This window comes from Argiope bruennichi, chromosome 11 (genome assembly GCF_947563725.1).
Source record: "Argiope bruennichi chromosome 11, qqArgBrue1.1, whole genome shotgun sequence".
Classification (NCBI taxonomy): domain Eukaryota; kingdom Metazoa; phylum Arthropoda; class Arachnida; order Araneae; family Araneidae; genus Argiope; species Argiope bruennichi.
The window spans coordinates 22,696,394-22,711,039 of NC_079161.1; the positions used below are offsets into that span (position 1 = coordinate 22,696,394).

At 31.8% G+C, this 14,646-nt stretch overlaps 1 protein-coding gene across 1 annotated transcript in view; it reads right to left on the bottom strand.

Moving 5' to 3' along the window:
- Nucleotides 1-14,646, bottom strand: part of LOC129957530 (major facilitator superfamily domain-containing protein 6-like) — a 78,406-nt gene that overhangs the window by 5,449 nt on the left and 58,311 nt on the right. Inside the window, exon 4 of the mRNA XM_056069879.1 lies at nt 4,974-5,201. Coding sequence (XP_055925854.1) covers nt 4,974-5,201 — 228 coding nt within the window. The remainder of the gene's footprint in view (nt 1-4,973; nt 5,202-14,646) is intronic.

Consider the following 14,646-nt stretch of genomic DNA (forward strand, 5'->3'; position numbering starts at 1 on the left):
CCCGTCTGACTTCGGAGTAGTCGTCTCTCATCTGTAGCCATAAGGGCCATCTTTTGACTTTCTTGGTGCCGCGACCGAGATCAACTCCCGTTTGATGAATCTACTCCTTAACAGAACTAGGGAGACGATCATATCGGAAAGGAAAATCAAACGTTACTGAGACCTACTGGAGATTGCAACAAATGTCGGTTTTTCTTTCCTTTCAGCGACACTTCCACCTCCGCGTCTTCTCAGGAGTTTGGTCTACCATAATTAAATTCAAATAATGGTTTTAGTAACCTAGGCTTACGAAAATCATCCAGAATCCGCGCTAATAATCTCAAAATCAAGCATAGAGGATTTTACCAATTCTGGTTAAAATATCCGATGATGAGGATTTTGAGGAAGTTGATTTGACTCCAATTTCTTCGCCAACCTCTTTGTCAGTATTAACTGAGATCCAGAATATAATATCCGATATGGTAGAGTTGAAGCATGACCTCGATAATTCAAGCAGGTCCATTAGCGAAGACATAATTCCTGGATCGAATTCATTCCTGCTTGAGGATAGGCCCTTTGCCTTTAATTGTCAGTATGGAAGATTTCTAGATTATTTAGATGCCATTTTTCACTCCGATATTAGTTCTATTTTCTCAAGTGAGTCTAAATTTGGAATGAGTTCCACTTAGACCATATCGCTTGATTGAATCTATTTTTGCAGGTTCTATTTCTTAATCTTTTTCTTTTAGACAGGGTATTCTCTCTCGTAGCGATTTATGGTCTACAAGAGTACCTTTCTCGAGGAGAAAACAACGTCGGAAAGATTATGCTGAGGTCCATAGTTCATATCGCAGAATCCTCAACGATTCATTGATTCTTTATTGGATCCTGTTAGTGTGACTGATAATTCGGAGAAAGTCTTCAACGAAAGCTTAGTGGATAAATGTGATGACCTTTCCGAATGATGATTCTTAATCTTATCCTTTAGATGCTGCTTTTCTAGTGCTTGTGGCATTTCTTTCTTAATAGCTCTAATCAAAGCAGAAGAAATTGCAAAATGTTATCCAAAGATGAACTGATGGAATCTCGACTACGAATTAAAGAAACATTCCGTTGATTGATCTACAGTAAATATTAAATACTTTTCTATTACTTGGAAAACTTACTGATCAATTTCATGTAGCCAAGACGATTTTTATTCCTAAATGTGACAATTGACTACTCCCTGTGCTTTGTCCTTAGAGAATGTTCTCTAGTATTCTCGCACGTCGCTTAATGAGTTCTGTTCATCTGCAGCATGAACGGCAAGGATTAATTCCTTCGGACAGAATTCAGAAAAGCATCTTCATGCTCAATCATGTGCTTTGGCAAGCGATCGACAACTACAACTCTTCCTACATAACCTCCCTTGGTATCTCGAAGGCGCTCTTTCGTCACCTTTCGACTTCGGGGAGTGCCTAACCAATTTATCAGTATTATCGAATCCTTTTATGCTAAAAGTTTGGCTTGTTTTCTCCGTTTTAAAGACTATCGCTTTAAATCATCCTGCAAGGTGCATCAAAGGGATGCTTTATCACTAATTTTTTAGATATCGGTTGGTAGAAAACTGCGGAAAATGCAATTCGATTTTCTGGTACTTGTTAGCGATTAATCGCCGAAAGAAGCACGTTAGTTTCAGTAAAATGGTAGATTCACGCCAGAAATCGCTGTTTCATAATTATTGTCCTCTCATGACACGTAGTTAATATCCTAGTGCGGGTTATCTTTACTATACGGAGACGCACGCAACTCTCATGTACGTGAAAATAAAAATCTGGGCACTTGTAACGTTCCCGACTTTGCTCAATTCTCCATACTATGCGAGGGAGCAAGGTAATAACACCTTTATTAATAATGCGAGAAAGTTTCAAGGAGATCACTTCAGCTGATTTAATTATTCTTTTCATACACCAACTGATAGATTTAATAAAAAAATGAAATTATGTTACTCAAAGAGGCCTAAAATGTGAATGTTTATCAGCATCTCGAGTTTAATTTAGTTTAATTATATTGACGTCCCGTTTTAAAGCAAAGCTAGGGCTATTTTGGAACGGACCTCTTAATTTTGAACCACTGTCAAATGACGAGAAAAACACCTGAGCTGGCACCCTCTTTCCAAACTTCCATATCACATCAGCGGAAGGACATTTGGCCCCCGACGGATTTAATTTGCACCAGGCCCGCTTACATGACAGTTCTTAGGTAGAATCGGATCACGAACCTAAGACCCTCCGGTTCCGAAGCTGAGACCTTACCACCAGGCCACCGCATCTCAATGGTAATTTTCTGGCAATTAAAAATCTTTACTATAGTTGATATTCGTATAAGAGGAAGTAAAAGTACACATTTCTTAATGCAAGATGAGAAAGTTCAAAATATTTTTCCGCATGAGATTAAAAAAAAAAAAAAAAAAAAAAAAAAAAAAATCGATAACAGGAAATAATTTTATCAGCCCTATCCATTCATCTTCTTTATTATCGATAATAATGTTTAATTCAACTTTAAACAAGAGTTCACATTAAGTAAATTTCGAAAGAACTTATCTCCAAGTTCGTAGTTAGATAAACTAAATTAAGTTCGAGTGGATTCCATGAAATTCAAAACCGAATAGTTTAATGATTGTTCTGGAATCATATCTCATAAGTTGTTTTCTCAAAATCTTATCAATTGTTTAAATAAGGTCAGTTGATTCTTCAAATCTTTTAAACAGTTGTAATATTACGTCATTTAATTAGGAATCAAAGATTTTCATTTCCAATCTTTCAAATTTTACTGAGGAGGAAAAAAAAACCCTGAAATTTTCTGGGTTTTTTAATACTATGCTTATTTTTGAGTTATTATATATGTTACCGTTAAAGTATGAAATCCGTTATTTTATAGAATACCTAGTTATTCCATGAAATAACTGATCGTGTCCGTTAAAGTGTAAAACTCTCTTGTATTTCATGGTTTAACTAGTTATTTCATAGAATAACGATCTGCAGTCCGTTAAAGTGTAAAATAATCTATAGCATATATTTCGCACGACAAATACATTTACCTTCCACCCCTACTGCATTTATGTTTTTGTTTTAGAAATAAAAAATGTTTTTGTTTTAGAAATAATGTTCTTTGTCATTCCAAGTGTCATTTTAGTAATCCTTGTTGTAACAAATGATTTTAGGGTACGTTTCCATAAATACCTTTTATACGCTGCATAAAGGAGATAAATTGCTTCTTTTTCATTTCAATTGTCTATCATTAGTTTCATTTCATTTTAGATAAATTGTTTATTTTACACTTTAACTGCCTCTCATTAGTCAATTTATAGAATACCTAGTTATTTCATAGAATAACTGGTTAAAGTGTCAAATGAATAACATATTACACACTTTAACGGACACGATCCGTTATTTCATGGAATAACTAGGTATTCTATGAAATAACTGCATTATATACTTTAACGGTAACACATACATGAGAATGCAGAGTTACAGAAGTTACAAAATTTCATTCATTTAGCTCTTTACACTTTTCTAAATATTGCATTTGGGCAAAGGCAAACACGCAGTTAAATCTCATGTAAAGAAATTTTTTCAATGCTTGATAGAAATCCACATATCTGTTGTAAAGATTATAGACCAGTTTTCACCCTTCGAGCTCAAAGACTTCTTCAGTTGCAAACTATACACATACAGACAGACATAATTACAAAAATTCATTTTCGAGCTAGGGGAATTCCAAAACATGAAGCTCGAGTTCTAGCTTTTCTTTTTTCCCGTTCTTTGTTTACTTTCGCTTGTGAGGCAAAGGAGTTGATTACACTTAAACTTTCTAGTAAAACTCTCTAATAAATGTACTTTTCGTGCGCCTGTTAGAGTACGATTTTTGGCGACTAGACACTAGGACGCGGTTAATGACACAATACCAGAAAACCAGATGCTTATGATAGAATTCTTTTCTCTGATTACTAACACAAAAATTTCACACAGAACTGCAGCTGAAGCCACAAGATCACATGCGAAATTTTCTTTATTGAAATCATTGCGAGTTTTTTAAAAGCTATCTTACACAGGGTGTCTCAAAAACCTTGACCGCAGCTTTTATTCCTTAACTATTGATCATAGACATATACTGTAAAATTATAAAGTTGCGTTCAAAAAAGGTGTAAAATGTTATGAAATCGATTAAAAATTTCATGGAATTAAACTTTAAAAAAATACAAAATTTGAATTTTTATACAGACCCCGTACAAAAAAAATTCCCAATAAGTAAAATGTGCCCCATCCTCTAACAAGGTCATGTACAAAATTTCAGAATTTAATCATGAAAACTCTCAAAGATACGTTAAAACAAAATGCAAATGTTTACAGCTTCAGTGCAGATGACGCGACGCAGGAATGCACCATAAGAAAATAAAATATGCTTCATATCTTTAGTTTTAAATACAAATTTTAAAATCTATGCATCCTGAAAAATACTTTAAAATTTTATATCATGAATTTCAAAATATAACTTAAAAACAGCACAATCAGTGAGCTTGTAATAAAACTTATGTAATCTTCCCTTTATGTAATTTCTCCTTTAAGTTATTATTTCTACAAATTTTTAATATTTTTGTACTAAAAAACACCAAAATTATTATTTAATTATTCAATCATTACTTTCTTTGTTAATTTGTGTACGACCCCTAAAACACGAACATCCGACATTTTTCCTCTTTGCGAACTCATATCCAGGCATCGAAAAGTGGTTTAAATCAGCATTTACGTAGTTTCACATCTTTGAGACATTTTATGATAAATTGCTGAAATTTTATACATGATCTTATTAGAAGATGGGACACAATTCACTCACTGGGATTTTTTTTTTTTTTTTTTGTACGGGTCTGTGCAAAAAAATATACTTTGGTGATTTATATACTTTGTGTACGAGAAAGTACGGCAAAGGGTTTGCAAATGTGGATGTATACTTACTCTCTGCTATATTGTTTGGAACAGCATTATGAGCATGTAGTTCTAACTCTGCTGCCACAGCTGCTGCATGTTTTCTGTACTCTCTTTCTTTCTTCCGAAGCCAGGCGTAATAGATCACCCCATAGACGATGAGCATGGCGCCAGAGGCCAACCCCATCACGCGGAAAGCCAGCCTGGCTCCGAACTGGCTCATCATGGTACCACCAGCAAAACTTCCAGAACCACGACCTGTCAGTGGAAAAAAAAAAAAAAAAAAAAAACTTAAATATTGGAAAATTAACATTCCTGATATGCAAATTTAATTAACTTCCTAACTAATTAGATGATACATCCTAATTGGGACATTTATCATTACTTTAATTCCTATAATATTGTAGTATAAACAACATTTAAGATATTGAAGAGTTTTAAAGTGATTTTTGCAATTTAAATCACTTAGTACTTTCATTTTGTTCCAGATTTAAAATTAAAAATTCAGTAATTGGATGCGCGAGTCAGATTCGTCACTGTATGCTAGCGGTTTAAGTAAATAAATCTCACTCTTATAAAAAAAATAACTCTGTTGACCTACAGGCGCTTTCTTGTTAATGAGTTTCTTACAGTTAATTATATTAGCAATTCCCATTACATTAACAAATGTTAACTTTTTAAAAATTTTGACATTTATCATTAGTCCTTAGATAATATTAAGATTATTAATTTAAAACTTCTAAATTCTTAGTTTATTTTTAACTCCCAAATTATTTATTGATTGATATTTCTTTTAATTCATTAAGCACCAAATTAAAATTTCTCTGTGAATTTTTAAAAAATTAAGTAGCATTTTGTTCACTCCATCTTAATTTAGTTTAGTTATACTAGAACTTTGTTACGAAACAATACGAGAACTCTATTGGGATGGACATAGGTATTTTGAATCTCGGATAAATGACAAGGGCGACTCGTGTCTTATCTTTTTTTTTTTTTTTTTTTCTTTTTTCTAAATTTCTTTGCTACACCTGCTAAAGCTTATTCGACTATTACACATCGGATTTAACGTGCATTAGGCCTACATACGGAGTAGATCTCTAAATGGAACCGATTTTCAAATCTCAAACTCTGGCTCTCCACAGTCGAAATTTTACCACAAATCGAACTCAGTATAATAATTGATAATGAAAATAAATGTATTCGATTGTGTTTACCAATAATATAACTGCAATGGATGCCTATAAAAATCATATCGGATATCTGTAAAATACAGACTCCGTTGAGGCTGTGTGTGACGTCATTGATGTGCCGCTCATCATCCGGGTATGCTTCTAAAAAAGCTTTCTCTTTGGAACACTCTCACACCCACTGCCTCGGTGAAGCTCGTAGTAAAAATCGAATGTTAAATTTCTTTAGATAAAATGTAAATAAAATTATTTTTCTAAAACGTTGAAATAATAATTGGAGTCACAACAAATACACACAACCTTAATTACGACATAACCATTGATAATAGGATTAATTCATGGAGTACCACAGATACAAGGTTAATCCAACCGTGCATCTCATCCTGTAAATGCGCATCAATTCACATTGTTTTGTGAATTCATGGCTTCAGAGGATTCCGAAAATGAATAGGCAAATCTGCAATGATACTTAACAAGCGAACTTAAATATAACTCCTTTCCTCCTATACTGAATGGCTGAATTTTCGATATTTATATCCATAAAAAGTCTAAATAACAATAGATTTAAAATACAAAACTCACTTCGACACATTTGTGAATTGTCGCAATTCTTTAGATTCCTATATAGATTTATATAGTAAAAAATAAATGTTTCAAACAGGGTAATGATTAAATAAAATAATAATGGCCAAAAAAGTGTCGCCGAATATAAGATATACAGAACGTTTATATGTTTAAATTATAATGCAGCATATTAAACTAAGGACAGATTTGGTCATACATATTAAGATATATTAAATATATGTACGTATTAAATTATAACATAAGTATTTATCAAATTTGTACATATTAAATAATCACATTTTAATTTCTTCGCTGCACAAACGTAAAGAAGTAATCGCGTCTGAATTGTTCCATACAAATTGATAATCTAGTTATTATAGTAGTTTAATTCAAATCATTCGCATACAGTGCCGATTTAAAAAAAAAATTTCATGCTCAAATACACTATAAGTCAAAACTGCAATTCATTTAAGAAAAAAATTTGCTTAATTTTCCAAGATATTGTTATTGAGAAAAAATCAATGGTGATATGCAATTGAAAAATCTTTTTAAAAATTCTTGCGTTAAGAGTTAATCTCAGTTTATAATTATAATTATCTCTAGGTGAAACATTGAAAAAAAATTCTCTCTCTTCTAAGGAAAAGGAACTATTTTTATTCTTGCTTAACTTTCCTGATTTTAAATCCAAAAGTATTATGAAAAAAGTTTCAGTATTTAACAATATTTAATATATAAGTTTTTTATTTAAATATTACATTAGTGTAATATATCTGCTATTAATAAAAACCACTAAAAGAGATTAATCGATTTATAACATTGACTAATTAATCAAATAATACTAGATAATATTTCTTACGTTGTTCGAGAGTAAAATATTTAAATATACAAAAAATTTACGTAAAAATATTAAAAATTCTTGCAAGAAAATCTTATTACCATATGAAAAGCTTCTTAATTAAAATGATAAATCGGTTAAACCAAACGATTTTTAAAAATTGCCATAAGCTGATTTCCTTAATCAGTTATTAATATCTTTTATAAAAATATTGCAAATATTGTTTGCAAATAATGAAAAATACTTTGTAATGAATATTTATATTTATACAACGTTTCGAGGCAATTGATTAAAGAGTTATTTTTTCACTACACTCATTTAGTAAAAAACATGAATATAAATCAATAGTTAGTGATATTAATAATTAACTATTAATCATATTAACAGTAACATATACATAAGAAAAAAATCGTCTGCCTTTCCAGAATTCTGCTAATGTGTTCCTTCAACATTTCTTATATTTTGATGTTTCACAACAATGAAAATATTGTTACATATTTTTATGAAATTAAATGTGAAAAATTTAATAGAATTAAAGAAACAAATTATACTGAAATGAAATTTGCTTCAATGAATAGTTAATTTTTCACTTATTTCACTTGATATTTTGTAAAAGTAATATTTGTAGGAAATTTTGAAAAAAAATAAATAGGAAAAACGCCAAAAATCATGCTTACTTTTCTAATAAAAATTGTAATAGTAGTAAATTTTTAATCGAATTCAATAAACTTCCGAATATTCTCAAAATCAAAAAATATTGCCAAAACTATTTAACCAAAAAAGCTAATCAAGAAATAAAGTAAGAGTAGTTCAGCATTTCACCGCTGAACACCGCTTTTTTTATTTAAATTTTACTAATTGCATTAAAAATAAGTATTGAAGGATTGTCAGAAGTTGAGAAAAATTTTCCGCCAACGAAATAAGTGTCATTTAAAAGATATTGTATTGTTTTTAAAAATGACATAAAAATAGTTTTGGTGCAATGAATATTTTCGAAATTATTGACGAAAAATGCAAAAGTTATTAATTAAATATTCTGTGAATTTATGTCTGAAAAGTGAAAGTAGCGTGATAGAAATACAGTGGCTCAAACAATTGTGAGTACACCTTTCTTTTACTTGATAAATCCGATTTTCAATATAAATATCACATTACCGAGAAGTACAAATATGGTTTTATTCTTACACATAACGGACGGTTCAATTTAAAGTAAAAAAAAAGAAAAATCGACTGAAAATTTCTAAATTGAAAAGTTTCGGAAGCATTTTAAATAAACATATGCAAATTTTTTTTCCTAAAAAATTGAGAATACATCAGTGAAATTTTTGAAATATTTCGCATAGAAAGAAAGTGCCAATATTTAGTTGCATATCTTTTGGCTTTTATAATGGTCTCTAAACGTCGTGGTATATCGATTCGACTAAGTTTTGGTGGTATCTGAAGATATTTGGCCCTATTCATCTTGCAACACTTGTTTTAAATGGGTTTGGTTTCTAATTTTGTGTTTTTGGACCGCTGTTTCGAGTGTGGTCCACAGACTTTCAATGATACTGATATCGGTGGACTGTGATGGTGTGTGTAACTTCTGTTTACAATGAAAAAGACGTTACGTGTAGTGTGCTTGGGGTCGTTGTCCTGCTGGGAAATGAAATTTGAATCTTTATTCTTACTTTAAATTAAACCATTTGTCATGTGTAAAAATAAAAACATGTTTGCACCCCTCGGAAATATGTTATTTATATTGAAAGTCGTATTTATCAAGTAAAAAGTAAGGTGTACTCTCAATTGTTTGAGCCACTGTATATGTCAGAATGTCTCATGCAAATTTCAAATTACTACTGCTGACTATTTATGCCAGGATAGCCTGGTTAGTAGGGCATTGGATTCGCATTTCTTGGGTAGTGAGTTCGAACCCGCCAGTGTGTGTGGTGGCTGGCGCACGTATAAATATGTCGTAGTCCCAAGTCCTCCATGTCGAGAGTAATACCACCGGAAGTACGGGATCAGAGGTGATCGTTCTCTGGTTCAGGTCTAAATTACGATCTGTGGTTGAATGAATGAATTGTATGACTGAAGCCCGTCCCGTAAAAAGGGTTGTCACGCGTGAGTAACTAAATCGTACTCTTGGTTCTAGATGGCGCTACTGAAAAACAAGAGATGTAAAAATTTCGGCTTAATTTGCTAATTTAGTAAAAGCGGGCTTGTCTATGACAAGTGTCATTAGAAACAACAACAACACTATTTGTAATTAAATCTTATGCCCCACACACAGATATATGCATTTCCTTCTTTATAGTATATATATCAGGTGTAAATTTTAAACTACAAAAAATATATTTAATGCATTATTATTTTTATTAGAGTTCAGTAAAGGTAATTTGATGTTCTCCTTTAAACGTACAGATTCACAATATTGTACTTCCAGAAACTGCATCCAGAAAAAAATCAAGCAAATCCCTCCTTTTCGGTTCAAGAGGCAGCCGATCATCAACGACCACTTAATACTTTTTTTCTAGACTTATTTTCTTAGTATGAACATTGATGGCCCCACGCCTGTTGACCTTCAATACCTCGGTGAGCGACTTGTTCGAATGCACTTCAAGTTTATTCCTTAATTAACACAATGCCTTTCTCTCAACATCTCGTGCATCGAACAACCATTCGAAATGGTATAGGGTGATGACGATTCTTCAAGATTTAATATCTATCCTTCTATTCAATGCCATGCAAAAATTGACCGGTTCTCATTCGATTTTGATATCAAGCAATGAGATTTCTTCGAACTAAGGAAAAAGAATTAAGATCCAACACTTAAAACAAATGTGTGTACATTTCGTAATTTTTACAATGAAATCTATGTTAAATAATTTATTAATTTGTTGTTGTTTCTTATGGCACTTGCCATGGACAAGCCCGCTGTTCGAAGACAGCCGATTTAAGCCTGAGGGGGAACGCTACTTGTTTCTATAGTAGCGCCATCTAAGGCCAAGAGAACGACTTTAGCTACACACACGTCACAACCCTTTTTACGGGGCGGACTTCATTCACGCATTTCATTCACAGATCGTAATTTAGACCTCAATCAGAGAACGATCCCCCCTGATCTAGTACCCCCAGTGGTAATTACTCTCGACATGGAGGACTTTGTGACCACGACATATTCATACGCGTGTCAGCCACCAAGCACGGGGGGAATCTTCGGCCGGCGAGGTTCGAACTAGCAACCTATGGGACGCGAATCCAACGCTCTACCAACCAGACTATCCCGGTCTGTTTATTAATTTTAACAGTATAATTAAACCATAAGTTATATACAGATTGTCTGTACATTAAAAGTCCTGCACTTTACATTAATTTGAGGACAGCGACGACTATAGCCACAGAGGTCTTGACATTTGGTGCTCAGATACAGTAAAATGTTCATATACTTCGCACTAATATAAGTTACTGCGCCACCTGGTGGCAAAAAATCAATTACAAACTTGTTGTTGTGTATCTTCGTTTTAGAAAGAAAAGATACCTTGAGCGCAACAATGCTAGACATATACAGCGGGAAAAAGCCCATAAAATTATAATTCGTCTTAAAATTTTTTTTTATTTAATTTTTAATTTACAGTTGTTTAATAAAACATTTTCAACAAAATTTAAAAGAAATTTGTTCAAAATTACGAGGTCCGTCCCAAAATAGCCCTAGTGTTGCTTCAAACGGGACGTTAATATAACCAAACCAAACAAAACAAAACATTAAAAGAAATTTACTGAAATATATTCTTTAAATTAAACATGGCTTTAACGGATTATTGTCCGATAGTGTTATGTAACATGACGATACGATTCCTACGCTCCACCCCTACAATTATTTTTCTTCAATTCTTCCTATTATATCGTGATGGCTGACCGTTGGAAAAGAATATATGGTCTGAGATTAAAATATGAAATGACGAAGGGGTAATCAGTCGAAAAAGGAAATATTTGCATCACTTGACGCTTGATTCTGGGATAGTCATTATACCATTCTAAGCAGGATATATTCCTTTTCACAGAAAAAGGAAGCACTCGTTGAGTTTCACGTTTTTGAAATGAAGCAGTAATGTCTTTTCTGAGAGTATTAAGTGGCACTGATTATAATGTCGTTCAAACATTAGGAAACTACAGCAGGGGGTTAGGTGCGCTTATTATGGCCCTTGATAACTTATGTAAAAACGAAAAAAATTGCTATCATGATGCCACCATGTCTAAATGGTTTAAATTTCAAAATATTAGGAGAAACGAAGGCGGAAAATGAAAATGTCTGCCTTTTTAGCCTCACACTACCGTATATAAATAGCTAATTGATGCAGAAAAATTTCTTGCGATGTATATTCACTCAAATAATATTCAATTAAATTTTTAATAAATTAAAAATCAATCTTTATTGCGTTTTATGGAATATTTTATAGAACAAAAAGCTTTTATATCTCTTAAATTATCAGAATAGTTTTCTAGTGAAAATAATTAAATTTTCGTGTAAATTTTAAAGATATGATTTCAAGAATTTATTTTTAAACACAATTTTATGACATTACTTTTCCTTAATATAAGTGACTGAACGAAAATAAAGCAAAAATAAATATTAGGATTGTCGGTTAATTATTAACTAATACGCTAATGTATTATAAAATACTGACATTTTCTTTGTCTGTTGTTCTTAGACTAACACTCTAGTATAACTAGTATTCATATATTAGCATTCTTTCTACCTTCCTTGATAGAAAAATCCTAAGGGTATATATAGAATGCAGCAGTCAATACACGCAATGGCCAAACAGACGTTTCAAGCCTAAAACTTGAATGCATTTGACTGGAGGTTCAAACTTCTTTTAACATTTTAACATATGGTTAAGGCTAATATTGCAATTAATTGTCAAATAAAAAACCCTGTGGTTTTCGAAAAAAAAAAAAAACTGACTGACGTTATTGCTATTTGTAACCAAACAGAATAGCTATAGAATAAACAAAGAAACGCATTGAAATTTGGTTTGTGGACTTTACATCAAAAATGCAGATTTATTTGAAATTTTGATTGAAATTCACCCATTCATATACGTATGAAATAAGTTAAGCTGATATTTCTGCTTTCGAGGAAATATAGCAGTCAACTGAATACAATTACAGACAAATAAAAATGGCCGGGATAAACTAGTTGGTAGGACGTTCGATTTGCGTCCCTTGGGTTACGAGTTTGAACCTCGCCGGCCGAAGACTCTCCGTGTGTATGGTGGCTGGCACACATATAAATCTGTCGTGGTCACAAAGTCCTCCATGTCGAGAATAATACCACTGGGGGTGCTGGATCAGGGATGATCATTCTCTGATTCAGGTCTAAATTACGATCTGTGGATGAGTGAAGGAAATGCATGAATGAAGTCCGACCCGTAAAAATGGCCTGTGACGTGTGTGTAGCTAAACCGTACTCTTGGCCCTAGATGGCGCTACCGAAAAAACTAGAGACGCACCCTTGACTTAAAATCACTGATTTCTAAAGTCAGTGGGCTTGTATAGGACAAGTGCCATTAGAAACAACAACAAATAAAAAATAAAACGAGTAGCACAAATGAAATCCAGTCAGTGGCATTGCCGCATAAATTGCTGTATCAAAGTTTGTAAATAATCAGCTAAAAAGAGAGTTTCAGTCTGCATATATAGTCGAATCTCCACACAACAACGTTCCTGGAATTTAAATATTCAGTAAAACAAAATTCTACAGCCCGAATGAAATTTCTTTATATCGAACAAAAATGCTAGTCTCTTTTTGACTGCAATAAATATACATTTTTTTCTCAATAGAAGGAGCATAAATTCAATAAGAAGAAATTTTTCTCCAATTCTGACTGCAGTAGAAATTTTCGACATGAGTCATATGTTAATCTTAAGTTCTATGGTTAAGTGTTATTCTCGACGCTTAATCATAATTTTCAGATTGATGAGGTCCTTCAAAAAATAGAACCTATGTTACTTGAAATCGTAACATTAATCTAACTGAACTAGAAACGATAATGAGAGATGTTGACTTTCTCCTTGACTAACTGCAATATATCATGTGCTTTTGGATATATTTACCTGTTTTTATAAATTCTTTGAGAATCTGTGATCTAAAATCCACTGACAAAACTTTCAATATTTGCTTACATGAAGAATAATTAATATATTTCTGAAAGCCTAAATGCGCTAAGCTTATCCTATTTTCACAAATATATTTTTTATAATCTTTACAAAAAAATTTCTGATTACAGTTTAAATATTGCAAAAATAAAACACTTTATCATATAATTATTTAGACGGTAAAGAATTTTTTTCTTTCTTTTAAATAAAAATTAATATAATAATCAACAAATTGGACTTATTAATATCCACTTAAAGTTTTTGAACTTTAAAATATTGAAATACCAATAGCAAAAGATAATTTAGACAATGCTAAATATTCTTTCAACTTTGTAAATCTATATAATATTAATTTTAGCGAATATTATAAATATAAATATCAGAACGGACTGTTTACACATCTGTATTAGTTAATAGACGTTTGATAAAAACTCCCACCTTATTCAGAAAATTCTATAGGAATTCTCCAATAATCCACATAAAATGTCTCATATAGGCAAAATTTTTATTTTATATTAAAAGGCATAGAAGAAAATACTTTTTTTTACATTTGAATACTTCCAAAGATGTCACTTATTTCTAAGAAACATGATTTATTCATCTTTATAATATTCTTCATCTGAATTAGTTTTCAGAAAACATTCAAATTTATATATATATATATATATATATATATATATATATATATAGAGAGAGAGAGAGAGAGAGAGAGAGAGAGAGAGAGGAAATAAATGATGTGCATAAAAGAGAAATGGTTTCTTCAAATGTTTAATTAAATGCAAAGCTAATATTGAATCTATTTTTTAAAAAAATAATAAAATCTGTAGAAAGAATAGGAAATTAGGAAGAAAAGAAGGAGAAGAATCAATAACTGGCAGAACGCCAGTTTTGTGATGCATTTTCTGCACAAAATTCGAATGAGCGTGAATGTAACTTATTGCGTTCCGCATGAAATTTTACATGATAAGGAAACCAT